Source organism: Psammomys obesus, unplaced genomic scaffold (assembly GCF_907164565.1).
Source record: "Psammomys obesus unplaced genomic scaffold, mPsaObe1.curated_primary_1811, whole genome shotgun sequence".
NCBI classification, from domain to species: domain Eukaryota; kingdom Metazoa; phylum Chordata; class Mammalia; order Rodentia; family Muridae; genus Psammomys; species Psammomys obesus.
In genome coordinates, this window is record NW_026586550.1 from 10,574,322 (window position 1) to 10,593,875 (window position 19,554).

The 19,554-nt window shown below is 42.5% G+C and overlaps 1 protein-coding gene across 3 annotated transcripts in view; it reads right to left on the reverse strand.

Moving 5' to 3' along the window:
* Bpgm (bisphosphoglycerate mutase) overlaps positions 1–19,554 on the reverse strand; it is a 33,139-nt gene that overhangs the window by 5,120 nt on the left and 8,465 nt on the right. The window contains exons 2-3 of one of the 3 annotated variants that reach the window (XM_055602083.1): positions 16,233–16,304; positions 14,919–15,579 (exon numbers count right to left, since the gene is read on the reverse strand). In XM_055602083.1, the coding sequence (XP_055458058.1) occupies positions 14,919–15,519 (601 nt within the window). In that variant the 5' untranslated portion in view covers positions 15,520–15,579; positions 16,233–16,304. Of the gene's footprint in view, positions 1–14,918; positions 15,580–16,211; positions 16,305–19,554 lie in introns of all 3 variants that reach the window. The other 2 variants (XM_055602082.1, XM_055602081.1) reach the window with 2 other exon arrangements.

Consider the following 19,554-nt stretch of genomic DNA (forward strand, 5'->3'; position numbering starts at 1 on the left):
ACACACACACACACACACACACACACACACACACACACACACACACGGCAATTTTTCCTATGTTAGTATATAGACCCAATACAATCCTTGGCAAAACATCATCTTCTTTTTATAAAAATGGATATGACCTCAAAACTCACAGGGAAATCCAAAGTACTCTTAATAGATTAAATACTAAAGTGTAGGAATTCACAATTCCTGCTCTCAAAACTTACCATGAAGCTTATAGGGTTCAAGAGAGTAGAGCACCTGCAGGTGGTACGTGGCTCTCACGATAAGGACTAACAACAGATCAATAGGAGAGATGTGAGACCAAAATTAGCCTTCACATTTTTAATCAATTAATTTCCAACAAGTGTACTAAGGCAATTATCTATAAAAAGAATAACCTTCTCAACAGGACGTGCACACACAGAAATGATCTTAAAACTTGATCAGAGACTTAGTTGAGAGGATAAAACTATAGTACAATCTGCAAGTAAACACAGTCAGGAGCAAAATCCCCTTGAATTAGGGCCATCAATGGTTTTCCTAGACTACATCAAAGCACAGCACAGAAGAGAAGAAAAATGAAATCTGTGTGTAAAATAGGCTCCAAAGACACCATCAAGAAGATGAAAACACAGCCCAGAGAGTAGAATAATTTTATTGTTTACAAGATCATAGAGACCTGTATTTAGACTACATAAAAAATATACTACATCTCATGAGGACAGTGGCTAGGGAGCTGGCCCAGTGGTTAGGAGCACACACTACTCTTCCAAGTTCAGTTCCCAATACTCACTAGGCAGCTCACAACCACCTGCAACTCCAGCTCTAGGGGATGCAACACCTCTGGCTTCCCTCAGTAACTGTACTTGTGTAGGCTGTACAGGTTCACTGTCACTGGACTGGAGCCCAGTGACAGTGCTTGCCTAGGATGCATGACCCAGGATTTGATCCCCAACACTGCCAAGAAAATATTTTTTTTTTTTTTAGAAATAAGATCGTCATTAAAAAGATAAAACAAGACATAAAAAGACAAATGACATAGTGAAATAGGCAAAAGATCTGAGCAGACGTTTCTCCAAAGATAAACAAACCACCGAAAAAAGCATTGGAGAAGATGGTCAGCATTCTTGGTCATTCTGCAGATGTGAATCTAAGCCACAAGAATATACCAGTTTGTGTCAATATGATGACCACAGTAAAAAGCCAGATTATAAATAAGCATTATCAAGGAAGTGAGAAATTATAATTTAATACAACATAAAATCAAGAAGTCAGAAGGCTAAAAAGGTGCATAGCATATGTTCACATCAAAAGTTGTATATAAATCTCCACAGTAGCATTACTGCTAATAGCCAAAATGTAGAAGCAACTCATCTGTTCATCAACTAATGAACAGATGAATGTGATCAGACAGTGTGATGGAATATTATTTTGAACAGAAATGAAGTACTGATATATGCTATAATATGGATGAGCCTTGAAAATACTACAGTAAGTAAAAAACAAACAAACAAACAGCTATGCTGTGGAAACAGCTTTTAGTAGTGCTTACATAGAACTCACAAGGCCTTGGCTTCAGTTCCAACAATAAGTACACATTTTCTTTAAAGCCAGTCACAGATGACTACTTATTGTACAAATTACTGACAGAAAATGTTCAGAGCAGGGAAGTCCACAATTACACAAAGTCAATTAACCGCTGTCCAGTGCTGGGAGAACAAAACGCTGACAGAGCACATTTTCCTTTGGAGGAAATTAAAGGTCTATATCTACGTTTAAATCAAGTTAACCACCTGCCTTAAATTACTTCTTACAATGAAAACATTCAAAATCCTTTCTTCTATTGTTCTAAGCACAATGGATCCTGAAGAGCGCATAGCTACTACTGTCCTCCTCTGCAACACCACAACAGAACTCCTTAGTCTGATACAGCTGTAATTCAGTATGCTTTGATCAGTGTTATATTCACGCCTTCCTTCTAAGATTAATTATGCTAATGACTGTGGACATCAATCACATCCACTGGCCCCTCACACACAGCCTCAACCAGTCACCAATGGAAAATGTTTGGAAACAAATGCATCTGTTCCAGTCTAAACCTTTTCCCCTTGTCATTCCTTAAACATTAGAGTCTGGCAACAATCCACACAGTCTTAGGTGTTACAAGTAATCTGAGGAGTAGGGGAGAACGTATATAAGCGATATACAAATATCACGTCATCTCACTTAAGGGACTTGAGCATCTAACTTCAGATTTTTGGTAACCGTAGGCTTGTCTGACACCATCAGCCTATAGTTACTTGAAGACAATTTTACACTAAAAACCGCACTAAGGGCCAGATGCACGTGGATTATAGCTCAGCAACGTTGTTAAAAACACTAAGCAGTCCCCTCACCAGGAGAAGTCCTGGAGAAGCTGCCCTGCCACTGGGTTTCTTGTTCTGAATTTAGTTCTGCTGCTGCTCATGCACTGTGTTTGCCCTGAGGTTTGGTCAGTTTAGCTAGGGAGACAGGCTTCGCTTGGGAGACAGGCTTCGCTTTGGAGCAGTGTCTGGGGCTGCTCCCGTGGGTCCCAGGCTTCTGTAGGTCTGAGGTGGAGCTCCCAGGACCCAAGTGGTCATCAGTGGCAGGTGAGCACAGCACACAGGCATGTGGCTGGAGGTTAGAGCCCTGAGTCTTTGGGAATCCAGGAACTTTTCTGGGGACCTCACCTTGGGGTTTTTCTCCTGACACGGAGACCCAGTCTGTGGTGTTTTGAGGTCTACAGATCAGCCTGGGACGGTGAGTGGCGCACACAGGCACAGGTGAGCAGCTCTGCGCTGGTGACTGAGCACCTGCCAAACTGGGACCTTTTCCAGGGATTGGGGTGTAGCTGGGTGACCTGCGGTTGTACCTGATGTTTCCCTCACTGTGGGTCTTTCTCCCAACAGGGAAACCCAGTCTCTGGTGTTTTAGGGCCCATGGTTCTGTCTGGATCAGTGAGCAGCGTGCACACAAGCTCTGGGCTGGTGACCAAGCGCCTGCCAGGACCCGGGAAATCTTCCTGGGTTTATCTGGGTGACCTGAGATTGGACCTGATTGCTTCCCATACCATGGGGTTTCCTCTCACCTGGGAAACAAAATCGCTGGTGTTTCAGGGCCCACAGTTTGGTCTGTTGGTCGCGGTGTAGTCACTACTGTCCTGCTCATCAGACATAGTGTGCTCTCGGTGCCCAGATGCTGAGACTCATGGCCAAACTCTGGGCAGAGTGCAGGGAGTCTTATGGAAGAAGGACGGTTAAGGATAGAGGGAATTGGGGGGACAGGAGCCCCACAAGGAGACCAACAAAGCTAAAGTATCTGAGCCCAGGGAACCCTGCAGAGACAGATGCACCAATGGAGGACCAAGCAAGAAGAGGACCTAAACCCTCTGCTCAGATGTGGCCAATTGACAGCTCAGTCTCCATGTGGTTCTCTGTGTGAGGGGAGCAGGGGCTGCCTCTATCATGAACTCAGTTGACTGATCTCTGATCACTCACCCCTGGTAATGTGGCCTTCCCAGGCCACAAAGGAAGAGGTCCAGGCAGTCCTGATGAGACTTAACAACCTATGGGCAGATGGCAATGGTGGAGAACTCCCTCTTTCAGTGGACTACGGGAAGGGGATAGGGAGGAAGAGAGAGGGAGGGTGGAACTGGAAAGAGTTGAGGGAGGGGGCTTCAATCGGGATATATAATGGATAAATTATGAAAAAAATAAAATTTAAAATTAAAAAAATACTAAAAAAAATATACTAAGCAGATCTAAAAAGGTTGTTCAAATCACAACCTGTTCAAATCACAAGGTTATTAAAGCCATAAAAATGAACTGTTCTTATAGTCAGTTCACTGTTGTTTCTAATACTGAAGGTGAAAAGAGATGTTTTTATTTTTGCTCAGCTCTGGTGAAAGCCTAGGTACTAACTGTATATACCAGTCCCAATGTTCTCACAGGAAAAGGGAAAGGGCAAGTTGGTCTGAGCTTAAAATAGCTAGGCACAGATAGCAGATGGGCCAGGGTTACAGGTTACCCGTGTGAGCTTAGAAACAAGTCCTAGGTTTGCTGCAGGGAGGGGGAGCATATACCACATGGGACTCAATGGTTTGACTAAGATGCAGCTGGATCCAGCAAGCCAAGACTTTGTCCAAGGCTTGCTTCATTAATGACTCATTCTCATGTGAGTCCACTGAACAAAGGCCTCCAGACTATAGCACGTCACTAACAAAGAGAGCTTTAAAAAATGAAATGTTTCCAATGAAGTTAACATTCTATTTTAATAATGCCTCAAGCTATTCGCATAGTAAACCAATTACTTACAAATACTTAAAATACTTAGACTGGTTAAAAATCAGCTGACATTTTAAAATAGCAAATTAAGAAAAATCACAGGGAAGCCATTACTCGGTACCAAAATTTGGCATAAACTAAATTTATCATCCTAAGAAAGCTAAGAAGACAGAACCCCCAAAGTTAGGTCAATGCAGCTACAATGCATGAAAGCAAACTGCACTAATACAGAAAATACTATGCATTATCTTAGAAATTCGCTCACTGGAACATCAAATAGAAGTTAAAACGTGGAGACACAACACCTCCCAAGTGCTACGAAGACAAGCCTACACCAGCATATCCACTTTATACAGTGTTGGGGATCAAATGGCAGGGCTGTGCACTCTAGCTAAGCACCACTCCAACTGAGTTACACCCCAATCTCTAGTTCACATTTGATAGAGTCCAGGAAGGTTTTATTGGCAATGGCACCAAGTTTTTTCCTATCACAGTCCATCTGAAGCTGTCTCTTCATGTTCTATACTTGGTGTCTTCAGCATTTAACTAGGTAGCACAGGCTTGCCTTGAACTTGAGATCTTCTACCCCAGCCTCTGTAGGACTGGAACTACAGCCAGGCAAGTACCATAATACCTACACCATCTTTAATTTTGATTCTCTATGCAGGAGCTTCTCGGAATTCACTGCAACTAGTTGAAATGACTAAAGCATGTCAAATACAAAATAATTAAAGTTTAGGAGAGAACCAAGTGAGTAAGTCCATACCAAGAATGGGAAATTGAAACAACTTATTTTCTATATGCAGGAGTAACTTCAGAAAGTCAATCTGCACCTCCAAGCACCCCTCCACTTAAGTCACTGTAATGGACACACACTGTGCCTTGACTGCTATACCCCCTCACTGCCTTCTGGGGCAAGTGCTTAAAGGGGTCCTGGCTTCGGGCAGGGTTGGGAGTTCTTTGAGAATGAGATCTCTGCTGTGCCCACTCCTGTGACTCCAGTCTTCAAGCAGTGCCCAGCACTGTAAGAATACAACCAGTGTCTGAATGTCCATGAGCAGTGCTTTTGGATTTGCCTGCCAGGAGGCAGAAAATACGCAGATGTTCGTAAGGTCTACCAGATAGATTAGGTACGTCACAACTAGGTTTACCAAGAATGCACTTTTTGCATGAGATTGAAGGCTGTATGGAATAAAGGTTAAAGATTCCACAGAATAAAGCTTTTGCATGTGAGCAGTCTAACAAAGGTCTTGTCAGATGTGCATTTTTGGTGAAATTTCTGCAAGATTATAAGAACACATAGGATCCACAACAGACAGGACCATGTGTGTATCATTCTCGTGTAGTCTAGCCCTTGGCCAAGAGCAGGACTTGAATCACTGTCCCCTGGCCATACAGTTGAATTGAATGAATTCTAACTTTCTTGGCTTTCAAGTTAAATCTAGTCTTTACTGTTGGAAAACTTTACTGATTAAAGACTGTTCCCATTATGAACTGAACAAGAAAAGGGGTGCACAGGGAATGGGGCACATTTAAATAATTCTTAGCCTGAAACAGAATGCTGTTTATAATCTAGTGCTAGTCAAGCAAACAGCCCAAATTTAATGTGTTGTATGTGTTTGGCTTTTCTCTAAAATGCCGACAAATCTTTTAACAGCAGGAAATGGGAAAAAAGCAAGCATTCACTGGGGACACAGAAAAGTTTGTTACAGGACAAAAAGAAAGCCCACATTATCAGGGAATAAAAACAACAACAACAACAAACAAACAAATAAAAAACTGCTCCAGTCAGCCAGTTCACACTCAACTGTGAGGCCCTACCCACTCCCGTCCCTCCCTGTCCCCTGCTGGACTTATGGGATAAGAATTTTGTATTCATCTATTATCAGTGAGAACTGAAAGAAGAGACTTTGTACTTTACAGATTACTATACAACTAAATTTAATTTCAGGCCTTTAAAATTTTAGTTTCACATACATAAAACTCAAAGATAGACTAGGGGAACCAAAAAAGAGAGGGGTATTAAATACTGTAACTGATGGCAGAATAACAGCTGCTGATTTAAAATAAAGCAAAAGAAAAATATATTTACCTTTAAATTTATAGTTAAAGTCTTATACTTAAAAATAAGGGCTACTATAGATTTTGAAGATTTCCATAAAAGAAAGCTCAACTCTCCCACTAAGCAACTATTTGTCTCCCAGCAAAGAGGGTTTGAACTTCATGACTGAAAATATCACACTAAATGCCAAAGGTGACAAATACCTCCGTGACCATCGGCAGCCAGCCCTAGCTGACCTTTCCTCCCATTTCTCTCATCTCATGTCACCATGTTGTTCTCCTGCTGTGTATGCAGTTGCACACAGTTCTCCAGGGACAAAGCCCAAGTCATACACAATTTTTTTGCCTCTCACTCTTTCTTATCCCAGGCTTGCAACTGCCTAATGCTGTGCTTAAACCCAGACTAAACAATGTCCTTCATCTGGCAAGGTGCAGACCACATCCAGCAGTCAGTTTGGTAACTGGCTTTTCCTTCAGGGTGGACCAGCAGGAAACAAACAGGAAGTGACTGTGCCAACCACAAGAAAAAGAAACACACGCCTGTCTGGAACTGTGGAGCACAGGATGCCTTTAACTCTCCGCCTGCACTGAAGTTCTCTTGCAGCTTTGTGAGAAGCATATCCAAGCCTGTGAGGCGTGCTATCTGCTTTAACCTGAACTTACAAAAGTGTAGGTAATGGTGTGGTAATTACGTACGCTTCAAAAATCAAACAAACAAACAACAAAAAAAACCCAGTAAAGTAGTCCGGGGAGAAATTTTCTTATTATATAACATCCCATGTCTTGTTTTGTCTTCTGAATTTATTAAGCATTCCCAGATCAAAACTAAAGCAATTTCAAGATTACATACAATCTATAAGATACTATATAAATAAGTCACTTGGCAGGGTCCAGGCCAGGCTTGTCAGTCAAGAAGCCTGTCACAGATGTTGCCACAAGACTCCTAAACCAGCAATCCTTAGGGAAGAATGTTAGCTGACTTTCAGCCAATAACAGTTGTCTTCAACTGTACTGTTTACACATAAAACCTTAGATGATATCAGATGTGGGGTGCGCGTGTTTTTGTGAGAAAGGCAGGTGAAAGCATGAGGCTATAGAATATGGTGGCGAATAAGGGGTCATGGGTCTGGGATTGAAAGCCATTATTATTAGAAGGGTTCACAGTCTATAAAGTATCATCAGAAGACTAACAAAATATATGGCTGGGCTCGGGGCTCAGTGACAGGGCATCTGTCTGACAGGTTGGGGGTCCTGGGGTCAATCCCAGCACCATAAAAACACAAATGACACAAACTCTTCCCGTACCTTATGCGTAATGTCTCGTGGAGGACTTTAAAGGGTACCGATGGCTTAGATGCTGAACAGAGTCAGCACCACAGCGCTCTATAAGACTGAAAAGGCCTTCTCAAGGCCTGCGTGAGCTTTCAAAGGCACAGGGAGGTGTGTCAGGCAACGTTCACCCGACCCTACTGGCACTCTTACTCAGATGATTACTCGGTGGGACAAAAGCTAAAGCCCCAATGAAGTGCACTTCACTAACTGATTACACTGAATGAGGCAGGCCTTTTCTGAGGCACCATTTTCACTACGTTAACCCAAAACCCTTACAATCCAGATCTGTTAGGGTTTTCATACAGAACTATAAACCCCTGCAGCGATGAGACCCAAGAGCCCGGCATCCCTGCCCCCAAGCTCCCTTGCAGTCATGCGGTCTGCCTTTTGTCACTCATCTCTGCTCGGTCCTCATAGCTTGGTTTCTTTCCACACCCACATACACGGGGTGAGGCAGTACACAGCCTCCTCAGGAATTTATTTTTTTCATTTAGCATGATGTAACAGATTCATCCATGGTACTGGGATTTAAAAAGCTTACTGGTTTTAGTTAGAACAGTTCATTCATAAAGTGAAACAATTTACTGATCAGTGAGTGATCCCATGAAATAAAAGAATATGGAGACAGCAAGCAACAGAATAAAATCCAATATTGAGCTACTGCATTCCAGGGAGCTCAAAGCCACATTCAGGCCTCTACACGAAACAAGATGTCTATGTAAAATGTCCAGGACTATGCTTGGCAGGATGCATGAGCTTCAAAAAGGCCTCTTTGTACAGCTGTGCCAGGGAATGCCATTCACAGACCACAGCGTGACAATGGCAGTAATAATTACTCACTTCCCTGCATTAAATTACCTTTTAAAAAAACGGTTTATCTGCTAGGGATACTCTTGACTCTGCGGCTCATACTATAATGTTCTGAACAAAGAATAAGCAGGGAAAGAACTATTTTTCAGGAAGAAAATTAAAATGAAAAAAAAAATCTTGTTTGCAATCCTGTTTAGAAGCTGAGTGAAATGGATTTGGGGCAGAGCTGACAATTCTGACTGATGATTATGACAATTCTGACTGATGATTATGATCATCATGACCAAGTCATCTGAGGCCTTCCTGAGTTTTACACGACACTGGTACCTGTCTTCTCAGCACAGTCAGGCTCTGACTACAGTAACAACACAGTACCAAAAGCATGAGAAGCAATATAGCATCCTAAGAATCAACACTTTGCGGCTACGCTACACAGATGCTATCCCTGTAGGTCAAAGGGCGGGTGAATGATGTGAGCATTACTTCCAACTGAAGAACAATACTATAATTACTTATTTAACTGGAGTCACATTACTCCTGTCTCTGAGTCAGTTCTTAACTATTAAGAAAGTAGTTTTATGCTTTCTGTTTGTCAAGCAGTTTAATGACAACACAGGGGAAACTTTCCCACTTTCTTCAAAGACCCTATTTTATAGGGAAATTTTTCATATAAATATTTGTACCTATAGAAAGCATGAAATTAGACACACCTACAACAAGCAGTTTTAGCTTTTTTTTTTTTTAAATCAATGTAAGAATTTGGCAATGTTTGTGTTTACAGGAAGTATGCATTTTAAAGACAATCAATTCTAATGAATTCAGGGTAGTTGTTAAGTCTAAAGAAAGCATCCATAAAGAAAGTGTCTGAGCTGGTGTAATTCTGTAAGTTAGGTTATAGTATTACATCAAGATAATTACTATACATCAGAAATGGATTTTGTGGAGTAGACAACTACAGTAATGTAAACTGACGATGTGGTAAATTTTCATAATAAACACACATACTTCAAGTGTTGATTCCTATGAAAGAGTTGAGATGGGGCCCCCTAAGCTAGGGGAGATTCATTCAACTTTTCGGAGAAAAGCTAGCTTCTAGGGCCAATGAAATATTTTAGGTTAACAATTTATCAAATAGCACATGAAGCCCTATAAACTTTCTGAGGCATTGACATATAAGACAATAGGAGTAAGGCTGTTGCTCCTATGTTGGTGAGTGAATATGTCCATAACAAATTTTAAAATGCTGAAATCTCATCAAATAACAGATGATATGGCAGAAACACTACTCTTCAAGATACCACTTCAGATCATGGGAAGATACTGATGCGTCATTCCTCCCAGTGTATTCAAGGCTGCAGTGAGGTCACCTAATGCGACACTCTAGACTAACTATGTATTTAGATCAAAATTAAGCTTGTTATTGTTGTGCACTCAGAAACCTTGTAGTGTTGTCAGACTTTCCACAACCTCACTTTGTTACAGGGCCCCGTGTTTTGATTCAATTCCTTATGGGTTTCTGACCCACATTTAAGAAGCTGTGCAAACACTTGGATTTTAACTTCAATATATATTATAAGAGAAAACAAGCAAGCATTTTGAGCACTCCCAAACAATGGATGACTACCTTATGAAATAACCCTAAACCCAGCCTATCTCACGCACACGAAATAACCTCTTCCATGTTAGGCCGGCAGCCCACAACCAGGGGCATGGTCATATCAGGGAATTCCATGAATCTAAACAGTGGTTCCAACAGGGGCTAAGCCAGGCCAAAGAGGGGGAAATGTCCTCCAAGGACGGGCAAGAGCCAAAGCCGAAAGCTCCGTTTATGTTTTCCTGTGGTCAGAGTTGAATAGACACATCCACTCTGCTGTTTGTTGGATTATGGACTGATGTCTATTGGCATCCTCTGGCTTTTGTGCCTTTTCCCCAACAGAAAATCTGTCATTCTCCCTTGTACTGAACCCACCGTTTCTATTCTCAAGCTCCTTTACAACGGTTTCTCTTTCTCTACAGCTATCTTCTAACCCTCTGCCTTTTCCCATGTTAGCATACTTTCTACCTAAGTCTTTTCTTCTCATTTAGTTCCACTGCCTTAAATCTGTACCACAAAATGAAAACATTTTCCTACGTTCAGCTACGGTGGTAAGGATGAGCTTATAACAAGATTATGCCAAGTTTGTTAACCCCTGAAAGGTCACTGAATCCTATGTAGCCAACCTTCAGAAAGGCGTTCAGAAGTGCTGGCAGCAGTCTGTAGCCTGAAGCTTGCTCATTTCTCAGAAAGCCCTAGAAGTTCTTTTCCATCCCCATGGTCAAAGCTAAGGTTTTGTCTTTCTTATTTTATAATTACTTATGCGTATCTGTGTTACTATCAATTTTAGAATATTCATTGTCCAATAAGCTACTCAGTACCAAGTTAGGCTCACTCACTCTCACAGACTCCAGACACCCCAAGTCCTGTCAATATGGATTGTAGTCTATGTTCTGTCTCTAGATTTGTACCTATTCTGGGTTTTTTTTTTTTTTTTGACAGATTCATTTTATTTATGTGTATTACGTGTGGCTGCATGAGTATGTGCCACACATTTGTGGGTGTTTGCAGAAGCCAAAGAGGTGTCAGATCCCTTAGAACTGGAGTTACAGGCTACATGGATGCTGGGAGACAAACTCAGGTCTTCTGGAAGAGCAGAAAGTGCTCTTAACGGCTAAGCCGCACCTCCAGACCCTGTTCTGGACATTGAACCCACAATGATCTCAGCACTCATCTGTTACAGCACATATAGTACTTCAATCCTTTTCACTGCCAAAAAGTATCCTACTGTGGTGATGATAAAAATTTACTCTGCCCATGTGTTAGTTGGATATTTGCATTGGTCTACTTTTTGGCTACTATGAATATTCTGTTATTAAAGTTTGTATACAAGTTTTGGTGTGATAACTTTCATTTCTCTCGGGTGTTGATACTGGTTGAATTGTATTCCTGAAAAAAAAAAAAAAGTTGACAATTCAACCTTTAAGACCGCAGAATATGGCCCTATTTGAAAATTAGGACTTTAAGAGAAATAATCAGGTTAAAATGAGTTCACTGAGGCAGACTCTAAACACAATAGTATTGGTGTCTCTACAGCATGAAGAAATTTGGAGAAGGACCCTAATCCCACAAAAATACAGGGGAAGCGGACAGAAATGATGGTCTACAGATCTAGGGAGTATCGAAGACTGACGCAGTCACCAGCACCTGGAGCACAGTCGCAGCGCTGGACAGAGAGGGTAACCCCGCCTATGTCTTAACACTTAGCGCTTCTAGACTCGCAGAGTGAGCTTCTGTTGTTTTAAGCAGCCTACCCTGGGCACGTTCTTCACAGCTACACTAGGACAAACACAAGCCTGAGTATGGGAGTGAGGCCGCCACAACCTGTGTTGGAGTCCACCAAATCCCGCCTCCACAGCAGGTACACTACTTAATTAGTAATTTTTTTCAATAAATCATTAATACCATAAGAATTTCTCTTGGTTGTTTTTGTTTGTTTGTTTGTTTGTTTTTTCGAGACAAGGTTTCTCTGTGTAGCACTGGGTGTCCTGGAAGTCGCTCTGTAGACCAGGATGGCCTCAAACTCAAAGATCGGCCTGCCTCTGTCTCCCAAGTGCTAGGATTAAAAGTGTGTGCTACCACCACCCAGCATGCAGACAAATTTGTCAATGTCCAACCTCACCTTCCATAGATATTTTCCCTTTATTTCTACCATGTTGATCACCTCTTTCAGCACCAATGGTAAGACCTTTTTCCTAGCACCCTTACAAAGATCATTAACAGCAAATTATCAATATGCTCATGACGGTGGAGACAGCATCTCAGACTACAGAAATATCTTAAAGATATCTAGGCCTTGTAGACAGGTGAGAAGTAAATGGTACTAAACAGCAGGAAACTTTTTTTTTTTTGTTTAAGGAAACACCTAGCTAATGGAAAAAGAACCCCTGAAGAAGACAATGGTATTTTCTTTGGGGAAGGGAGCCTGGCCATATACGATCTAAATTTCCTCTTTGTAAAAAGGGTTGCACAGAATATAAATTCTGTCAGAAATATTGGAATTTTAAATTTCAATTTGTTGCTTCAATAGGTCCCTCTACTCTTCAAATAAATTAATATAGTCTGTTAATGATATAGTTATATATAATTTGATTTTCTAAGCAATTAAAAACAGAAGTCTGTTTTTATAAAACAGAAGTCTTTATATACCTTAATAAATTATATACATAAACAAAAAGATAAGCACTATGTTTATTCAATAAATTTAGAACAGCTAATAAAGTTTGTGGATTAGAGATCTTTGCATGACTAGTGGATGTCAAGTATGCAAGTAATACATTGGGTATGGATAATGTCATTAAAAATTAGGGGAAGATGGTAAAATGGTCACTCTAAAATCACATCACTTTGAAGTCAACAACCTACATCCACTTATCTCCCACAGAACACCAATCTTTCCAATTTTGTGGCTTCTTATGGGAACGAGCAGTTGGAAGGAAGGGTGAAGCAAGAGATTCAAAAACAGCAAGCTGTGGCCAGTGGCGAGGCAGGGAAGACATGGTACAGAACAGTCAAAGAAATAGCCATGGGGATTAGAGAAGGAACAGCGAGAGTGAGAAATGTTACCCTCAATCATGAGCACCCCATAATGGTGAGCTCAGAGTCCTCAACAGTTCTTGTCTTACAGCGCAACATCAAGTGACTGAAATAAATTTAGTCTCCTGGTCTTCTCCAAGATTTAGCAGAGATATGTACGTAAGCCAATTGTTTTATTTTCCTCCCCTCTAACATTCTCATAAGCAATGACTAAGCATAGAGTCTGAAAAACTGGAGCAAACGAGCTCCTTAGAAAATCCAGGTCTGAAAACAGCTACGATATAAGGTCCCTGCACAGCTGATCTGAGTCTGAGTAGCTGGGGAAGGTGAGGGCTGCCGTGCAGCAGTGTGTGCTCTATGGACCATGCAATGCTTGGGATGCCCAGCGTCCTTGACTGCAGGGCTGGGAAGACTTGGCCATCTCCATGCTGGGCTGGATTAAGTGCCTGATGAGGACGGTGTTTCAGTGATTGGGATCAGCATGTATGGTACCTTGATATGGAAAACCATGTGGTTCATCTCAAAGTATTGTAAGGAAAACTCATCTCTGATTCAGTGTCCAAGAGTTCAGTTTCTGTTCACCAGCCATGCAACAGAACAGAGTCCCACCCAGCCAGCAGAGGATGTGGTGACATCTTTTGCTGATGTTGTGTGGGTAGCCACAGAAGGAGAATGCTCAACAAGACTCAGGGCAGAGGTCAGCCCCATGCCTCCTCTTGAGAATGACCTTTCTTGCTTTGAGAAGCCCCCAAGCAGGCACATTTCCTTCCCAAGCTTCTCTCAAGGGTAAGCCTCCTCCAAAGACAAGTGAGAATGATGGAAAGCTTAGGCCAGTGGAATTCCAGGGCTGGGGAGATGCCTCAGAGGTTAAGAGCACTGTCTGTTCGTCCAAAGGTCCTGGTTCGATTCCCAGCAACCACATGGTGGCTCATAACCATCTATAATGAGATCTGATGCCCTCTTCCGGCCTGCAACCCCAGCACTTGGGGAGGCAGAGGCATACGGAACTCTGAGTTTGAGGCCAGCCTCGTCTACAAAGCAAATCCAGGACAGCCAAAGGCTACACAGAAAACAAACCCTGTCTTGAAAAACCAAAAACCAGTTTGTTCTATGAACCAGCTCCTGTAGGGTTTGTTGTTGTTGTTCATTGTACAATTGCTTCAGTATATGTGGGTCAAACAGGGCCAGCTCTGAGATGGCCTCTGACTCTGGCTTTGGAATTCCTCTTTCAACTTCACTATGGCTATTGTGTCGATACTGATAAGCAAACTTTTTTAGAGCCTCTGCTCTAAGGGCAGCAGGGTCAGCAGTATCCACTGGCCTAAGCTTTCCATCTTTCTCTGACCTCCTGACTGACCATAGCTTCACACTGTTCATACATTTAAGGATCTCTAGCATGTTTGCCTCCTTAGCCTTTTTTTCATTTTATAGCAGAAGCCATGTGACCCTTCAGATCAGAGCTCTTCAAAGCGCAGAGCCCCTAAGGCAGCTGCTATCACCAGTAACTGCTAAGAAATGCAAGGACTTAACCATACATCTTGATTCTGAAACTCCGAGGGTGCAACCCACAACTCTGTCAACTTCCCCAAGTGACTGATGTACCCTGACACAGCCACAATGAACACCGAAAGCTATACGAGTTGGTCTATAGAACAATGGCTTTTTAAATGTAAGTGGCAAGGGACATCAAGAGGGAAGAGTGCTGTGGGAGAGCACAGTTGGCTCAATATGTAGAGTGAGACCCGACTACTGCACTTAGCAAGCTCCAAAGCAGGACAGAAAGCGAGTACCTTCTAGATGTTTCAGGAGGGCTCTGCTGCTATTCCCGTGAGCAGATATCAGAATGGTTTTGCCCTTTAATACTTCCGGAGCAATCCTTTCCTTCCAGTAGGGAAGAAGTCTTTCCAGAACGTCCTTCAAGCTTTCTGACCGTGGCAGTTGCTCCAGGGGCACATCGCACACTTTATACCTGCGGTCACTGTAGATCTCATGGAAGTAGGGATGAGACTCCTCAATAGGAGGTGGGGTGATGTCGTAGCTTCTCCTCCAGAGCCTCACCTGCTCTTCGCCATGGTTCAAAGCCATTTTCTCCCTGTTGAGACCAATCAGGGCTCCATAGTGGCGTTCATTCAGACGCCAGGAGCTCTCTACAGGAACCCATTCCTGCCCCAGCTCTTCCAGGATCAGCCAGGCTGTGTGAATGGACCGGTTAAGGATAGAGGTGAAGACAAGATCAAATTCAAAGTTCAGTGCTTTGAGTTGCTTCCCACAGTTCCGAGCTTCTGCTAATCCGTCACTGTTAAGTTTCTGGTCTACCCAGCTACAAAATCGGTTCTGCTTATTCCATTCACCCTCTCCATGTCTCAGTATAATAAGTTTGTGCTTCGGCATGCTGGTGGCTGAACTTTCCTAGTGTTCTCAATGGGACAATGTTTACGAACAGCAGTATATCTAGAAAGAAAAGACAAAAAAAAAAAAAAATACAAACCATACTCCTTATTCAAATGACTACTCAGTAATGGAGAACAATTATACAATAGCCAGTTTCTATGATAAAATTCCTTTGAACAGTTTTGACGTCAAACAGCTGGTGTTCAGACTCAACACCATGTACAGGAACACTCAGATAATGACAGACAACCTTGTTGACTTAACTTTTCTGACGGCTAGATAGTATGTTAATTACATGACATAGAATGACAACACTCCATACTAATGGTGTGTTTCTACCCAACAAGTAGGCAGTTTATGCTTATTAAGAAGAGGACAAAATAGAATGAGTTACAGATTTCAAAAAGAATGACTAGTAATTGGGAACACCCAGATTCTAGCAGCTGACTACACTGAAAGCATCCTTGCCTCTTGGGGCTTTCTGTGTTTTTCCAGTTTTGCCTCATTATGCACGTGATAAAACATGTTAACTCAATGAAGCACTACATCTATGTCACACATCTCTCTGAAAGGTGGCAACTAGCTTTCTGATGCAACAGGCTCACATATCTAGGGTATGGGAGTCACCTTAGTTCAACATTCCAACAATTATAAATGCTATAAAGTGACCTTAACAAGAGCAGACATAGTACCTCACTGAAGTGACTTTTCACCTGTCGCTGGCAGGAATAAATCCGGATGCAAAACAAGTTATCAAATGTAAGCAGCTGAGAAATGGATGCTGCCTGCAGGAATAGATTAACAGAAACAGGTCTGTGGGAATGCAGGGAAACATACTGATAAGAAGGCTTTGCCTCCTCCTCCCCCACCCTGCAGAACTTCTACCCACACCAGCCATGAGATTCTGTGCGAAAACCTCGTGAAAGTGAACAAGCAACCCTAAAGATATTCCAAACTCCCTTATGATGATGTTGCTACTGCCCCAGAGATCTCTGGGCCGATTCTGTCCCTGGAGAAGCTGGAGACCCGGCTGCATCAGTCTGCCTTGAGAAGAGTGGGTCACTACTGACACACATTGCTCAGCTGGCACTTTCCACCTCCATCCCAGAGTTTTTTCCACACTGGAAAGGAAAGACAACCAGGGCCTGGCTTCTGCCATTCTTGGCAACTACCAGTAATAGGAGATTTTCTGTCCTGCTTAAGCTGTGATTCACCCACAGTTACATAAGAGCCAGTGACAGTATTTAGAGGAGTCTATCTTGATTTACTCTTTTTTTTAGTAATTCCTAGAGATTCTGAAAGGGAAAAGCTTCAATCAAGTAGGGCTTCAAGAATAAGGGCTGCTGGTGGTGACTGAGGTGGTTTGTAAGTAGCTGAAAGGCTACAGGAATTGGAATTAATTCTCTTTCTTACCGAGCTTCAGGTTTGAGGTTTTTGGTGCCTATGGAGCAGGAATGCACCAGTGCCTGAAAGGACCAAGGCTCGGATGGAACTACTCACAAGGCTGAGAACCTGCGGGGAGATAGCACAATACCTATCCTCTCGGCCTCATAGGGGTATCAAGGTGGCAAAAGAGAGAAGAGGGTGAAAGTCGCCTGGGCAGTGCTCTGCCTGGTGACTCCTTATGCCCAGGGACAATCACGTTGATGAAGCTCCTGCCTCACCTGGGGAAAAAAAAATTCATGCCAATGCGTGTGGTACACAGAGTTAGAGTTGTGTATAAAAAAAGATTTGTGTGTATGTATGTGAATGGATGTTTTGTTGGCATGTGTGTCTGTGCCAGAAGAGAATGACAAGTCCCTAGAGTTACAGATGTTTGTTAGCCACCATGTAGTGAGAAGTGAAACCAGGTCCTCTAGATCAGCCAGTGCTCTTAAATGCTGAACCATCTCTCCAGCCCAAGAAAGGTATTTTTATATTTCTGCTTTCAAAACCCTCCACCAGTCAAGTAATAGAAGCTTTGAGACTATTGAAAATCATATCTAATCTTGCAAATCATGTGTTTTGTTTTGTGGGAAGAAATGAGAAGCATGCCATCAACTGTTCCTCTACGTCAACCTTTAATCTGGCATGCGAAGTAAGAAGCCTCCAGGCTAAACAGTTAGTGAAGGAATTTTCCCTTCAAATGAAGATCAGCATCATCTGACAACTTGACAGTCTAGAATCACTTAGGAGAGGAGCTTCTGAGCATGACTGTGGGATGATCTTGACTGTGCATAACTGACGTTAAGAAGACTCACTCACTGTGAGCGGGGCATTCCCTGACTGAGAGCCAGGACTATAGAGAATGGGAGCAGAACACTAGAACGGATGCATTAACTCCCTGCTCTCTGCTCTTGACTATGGATGGAATGTGCCTTCACATTTCTGCTGCTTTGATTTCTTCAAACCTGGAATTGTGAGCCAAATAAACCCTTTCTCCTTCAATTTGCTTGTCAAAGTATTTTATTACAGCAATAGGAAAGAAACTAAAACAGGCACAGTAGACAGATTCTGTAAGCAAAAGCGCTTTTCAATAGTTCTGATTACAAATTCTATCAAGGGAACCAAACAAGTAGTGACAGCATTATCATCACTGAGATTCCTACCACCGAGCTTCCTAGTAACTTAATCTACTACAACTACTTCTGTGATTTTTTTTAATTTTAATTTTTTTCACAATTTATTCATTATATATCCCAACTGAAGCCCCCTCTCTCCCTCTTCTCCCCATCCCCTTCCCCTAGTCCATTGAAAGGGGCGAGTTCTCCTCCTCTGCCATCTGCCCATAACTTATCAAGTCTCATCAGGACTGCCTGGATCCTCTTCCTCTGTGGCCTCCAAGACCACATCATCAGGGTCAAGTGATCAGAGAACAGGCAATCCAGTTCATGACAGAGGCAGCCCCTGCTTACTCAAGAACCCAAATGAAGGCTGAACTGCCAATTGGCCACATCTGAGCAGGGAGACTAGAATCTCTCCATGCATGGTCCAGGGTTGGTGCATCCATCTCTGCAGGAACCCCTGGGCTCAGACTTTTTAGCTTTGTTGGTCTCCTTGTGGGACTCCTGTCCCTTTCATGTCCTTCTATCCCCCCTCTTATTTCCCCTCCCTTCTTCCATAAGACTCCCTGCACTCTACCCAAAGTTTGGCTGTGAGTCTCAGCATCTGCTTCGATCTCCTTTTGGGTGAATCCTTTCAGAGGACCCTCTATAGTAGGCTCCTATGCTGTTCTCTCTCTTTCACTGCTTTTGGTGTCTATCCTGTTTGCCATTCTAAATGAGATTTAAGCACCCCCCCCCCCAGGGTTTAGCTTCTTTCAGTCTATAGATGGCTACCCTATATTATACGGCTAATATCTGCTTATAGGTGAGTGTATACCATACCTGTCCTTCTGTCTCTGGGTTACCTCACTCAGGATGAACTTTTCTAGTTCTGCATGGAACTAGAATTTGCCTGCAAATTTCATGATTTCCTTGTTTTTAATAGCTGAGTAGTATTCCATTGCATAAATGTACCACAAGTTCTTCATTCATTACTCCGCTGAGGGACATTTAGGTTGTTTCCAGATTCTGGCTATTAGGAATAAAGTTGCTATGAACATAGTTGAGCAAATACAATTCTGATTTTCTTTTTTTATCTATCTCAGGTAAACTAAACTTCCTACTCTCTTACTTGGTACTATCAACTTATTCCCTAATTAACCAGCTGGTGAACCTATGCAAAGGCACTGTTGAGTTTACAACCTTTAAGACATCTCTCAGCATCTGCTGAAGCTGGCCTACCAAACGTTTAAGCAATAAACATGCGACACTTGTCAGCTTGACAAGTTCAAGGTAGGGGCTGAGACTCAAACATCTATAGCAGTAAGGCTAGCGTGTGAGGACGGCACCACGGGACTACAGAAGAAAGATGGATTCTGAGGGCTGAAGGTGCACAATGGAGGCGACTCTTAAGAAAAGACTCAGCTTCTATAACCCATACTCTTTCTCCCTCACCACAGGACAGGGTGTGTGTGTGTGTGTGTGTGTGTGTGTGTGTGTGTGTGTGTGTGTG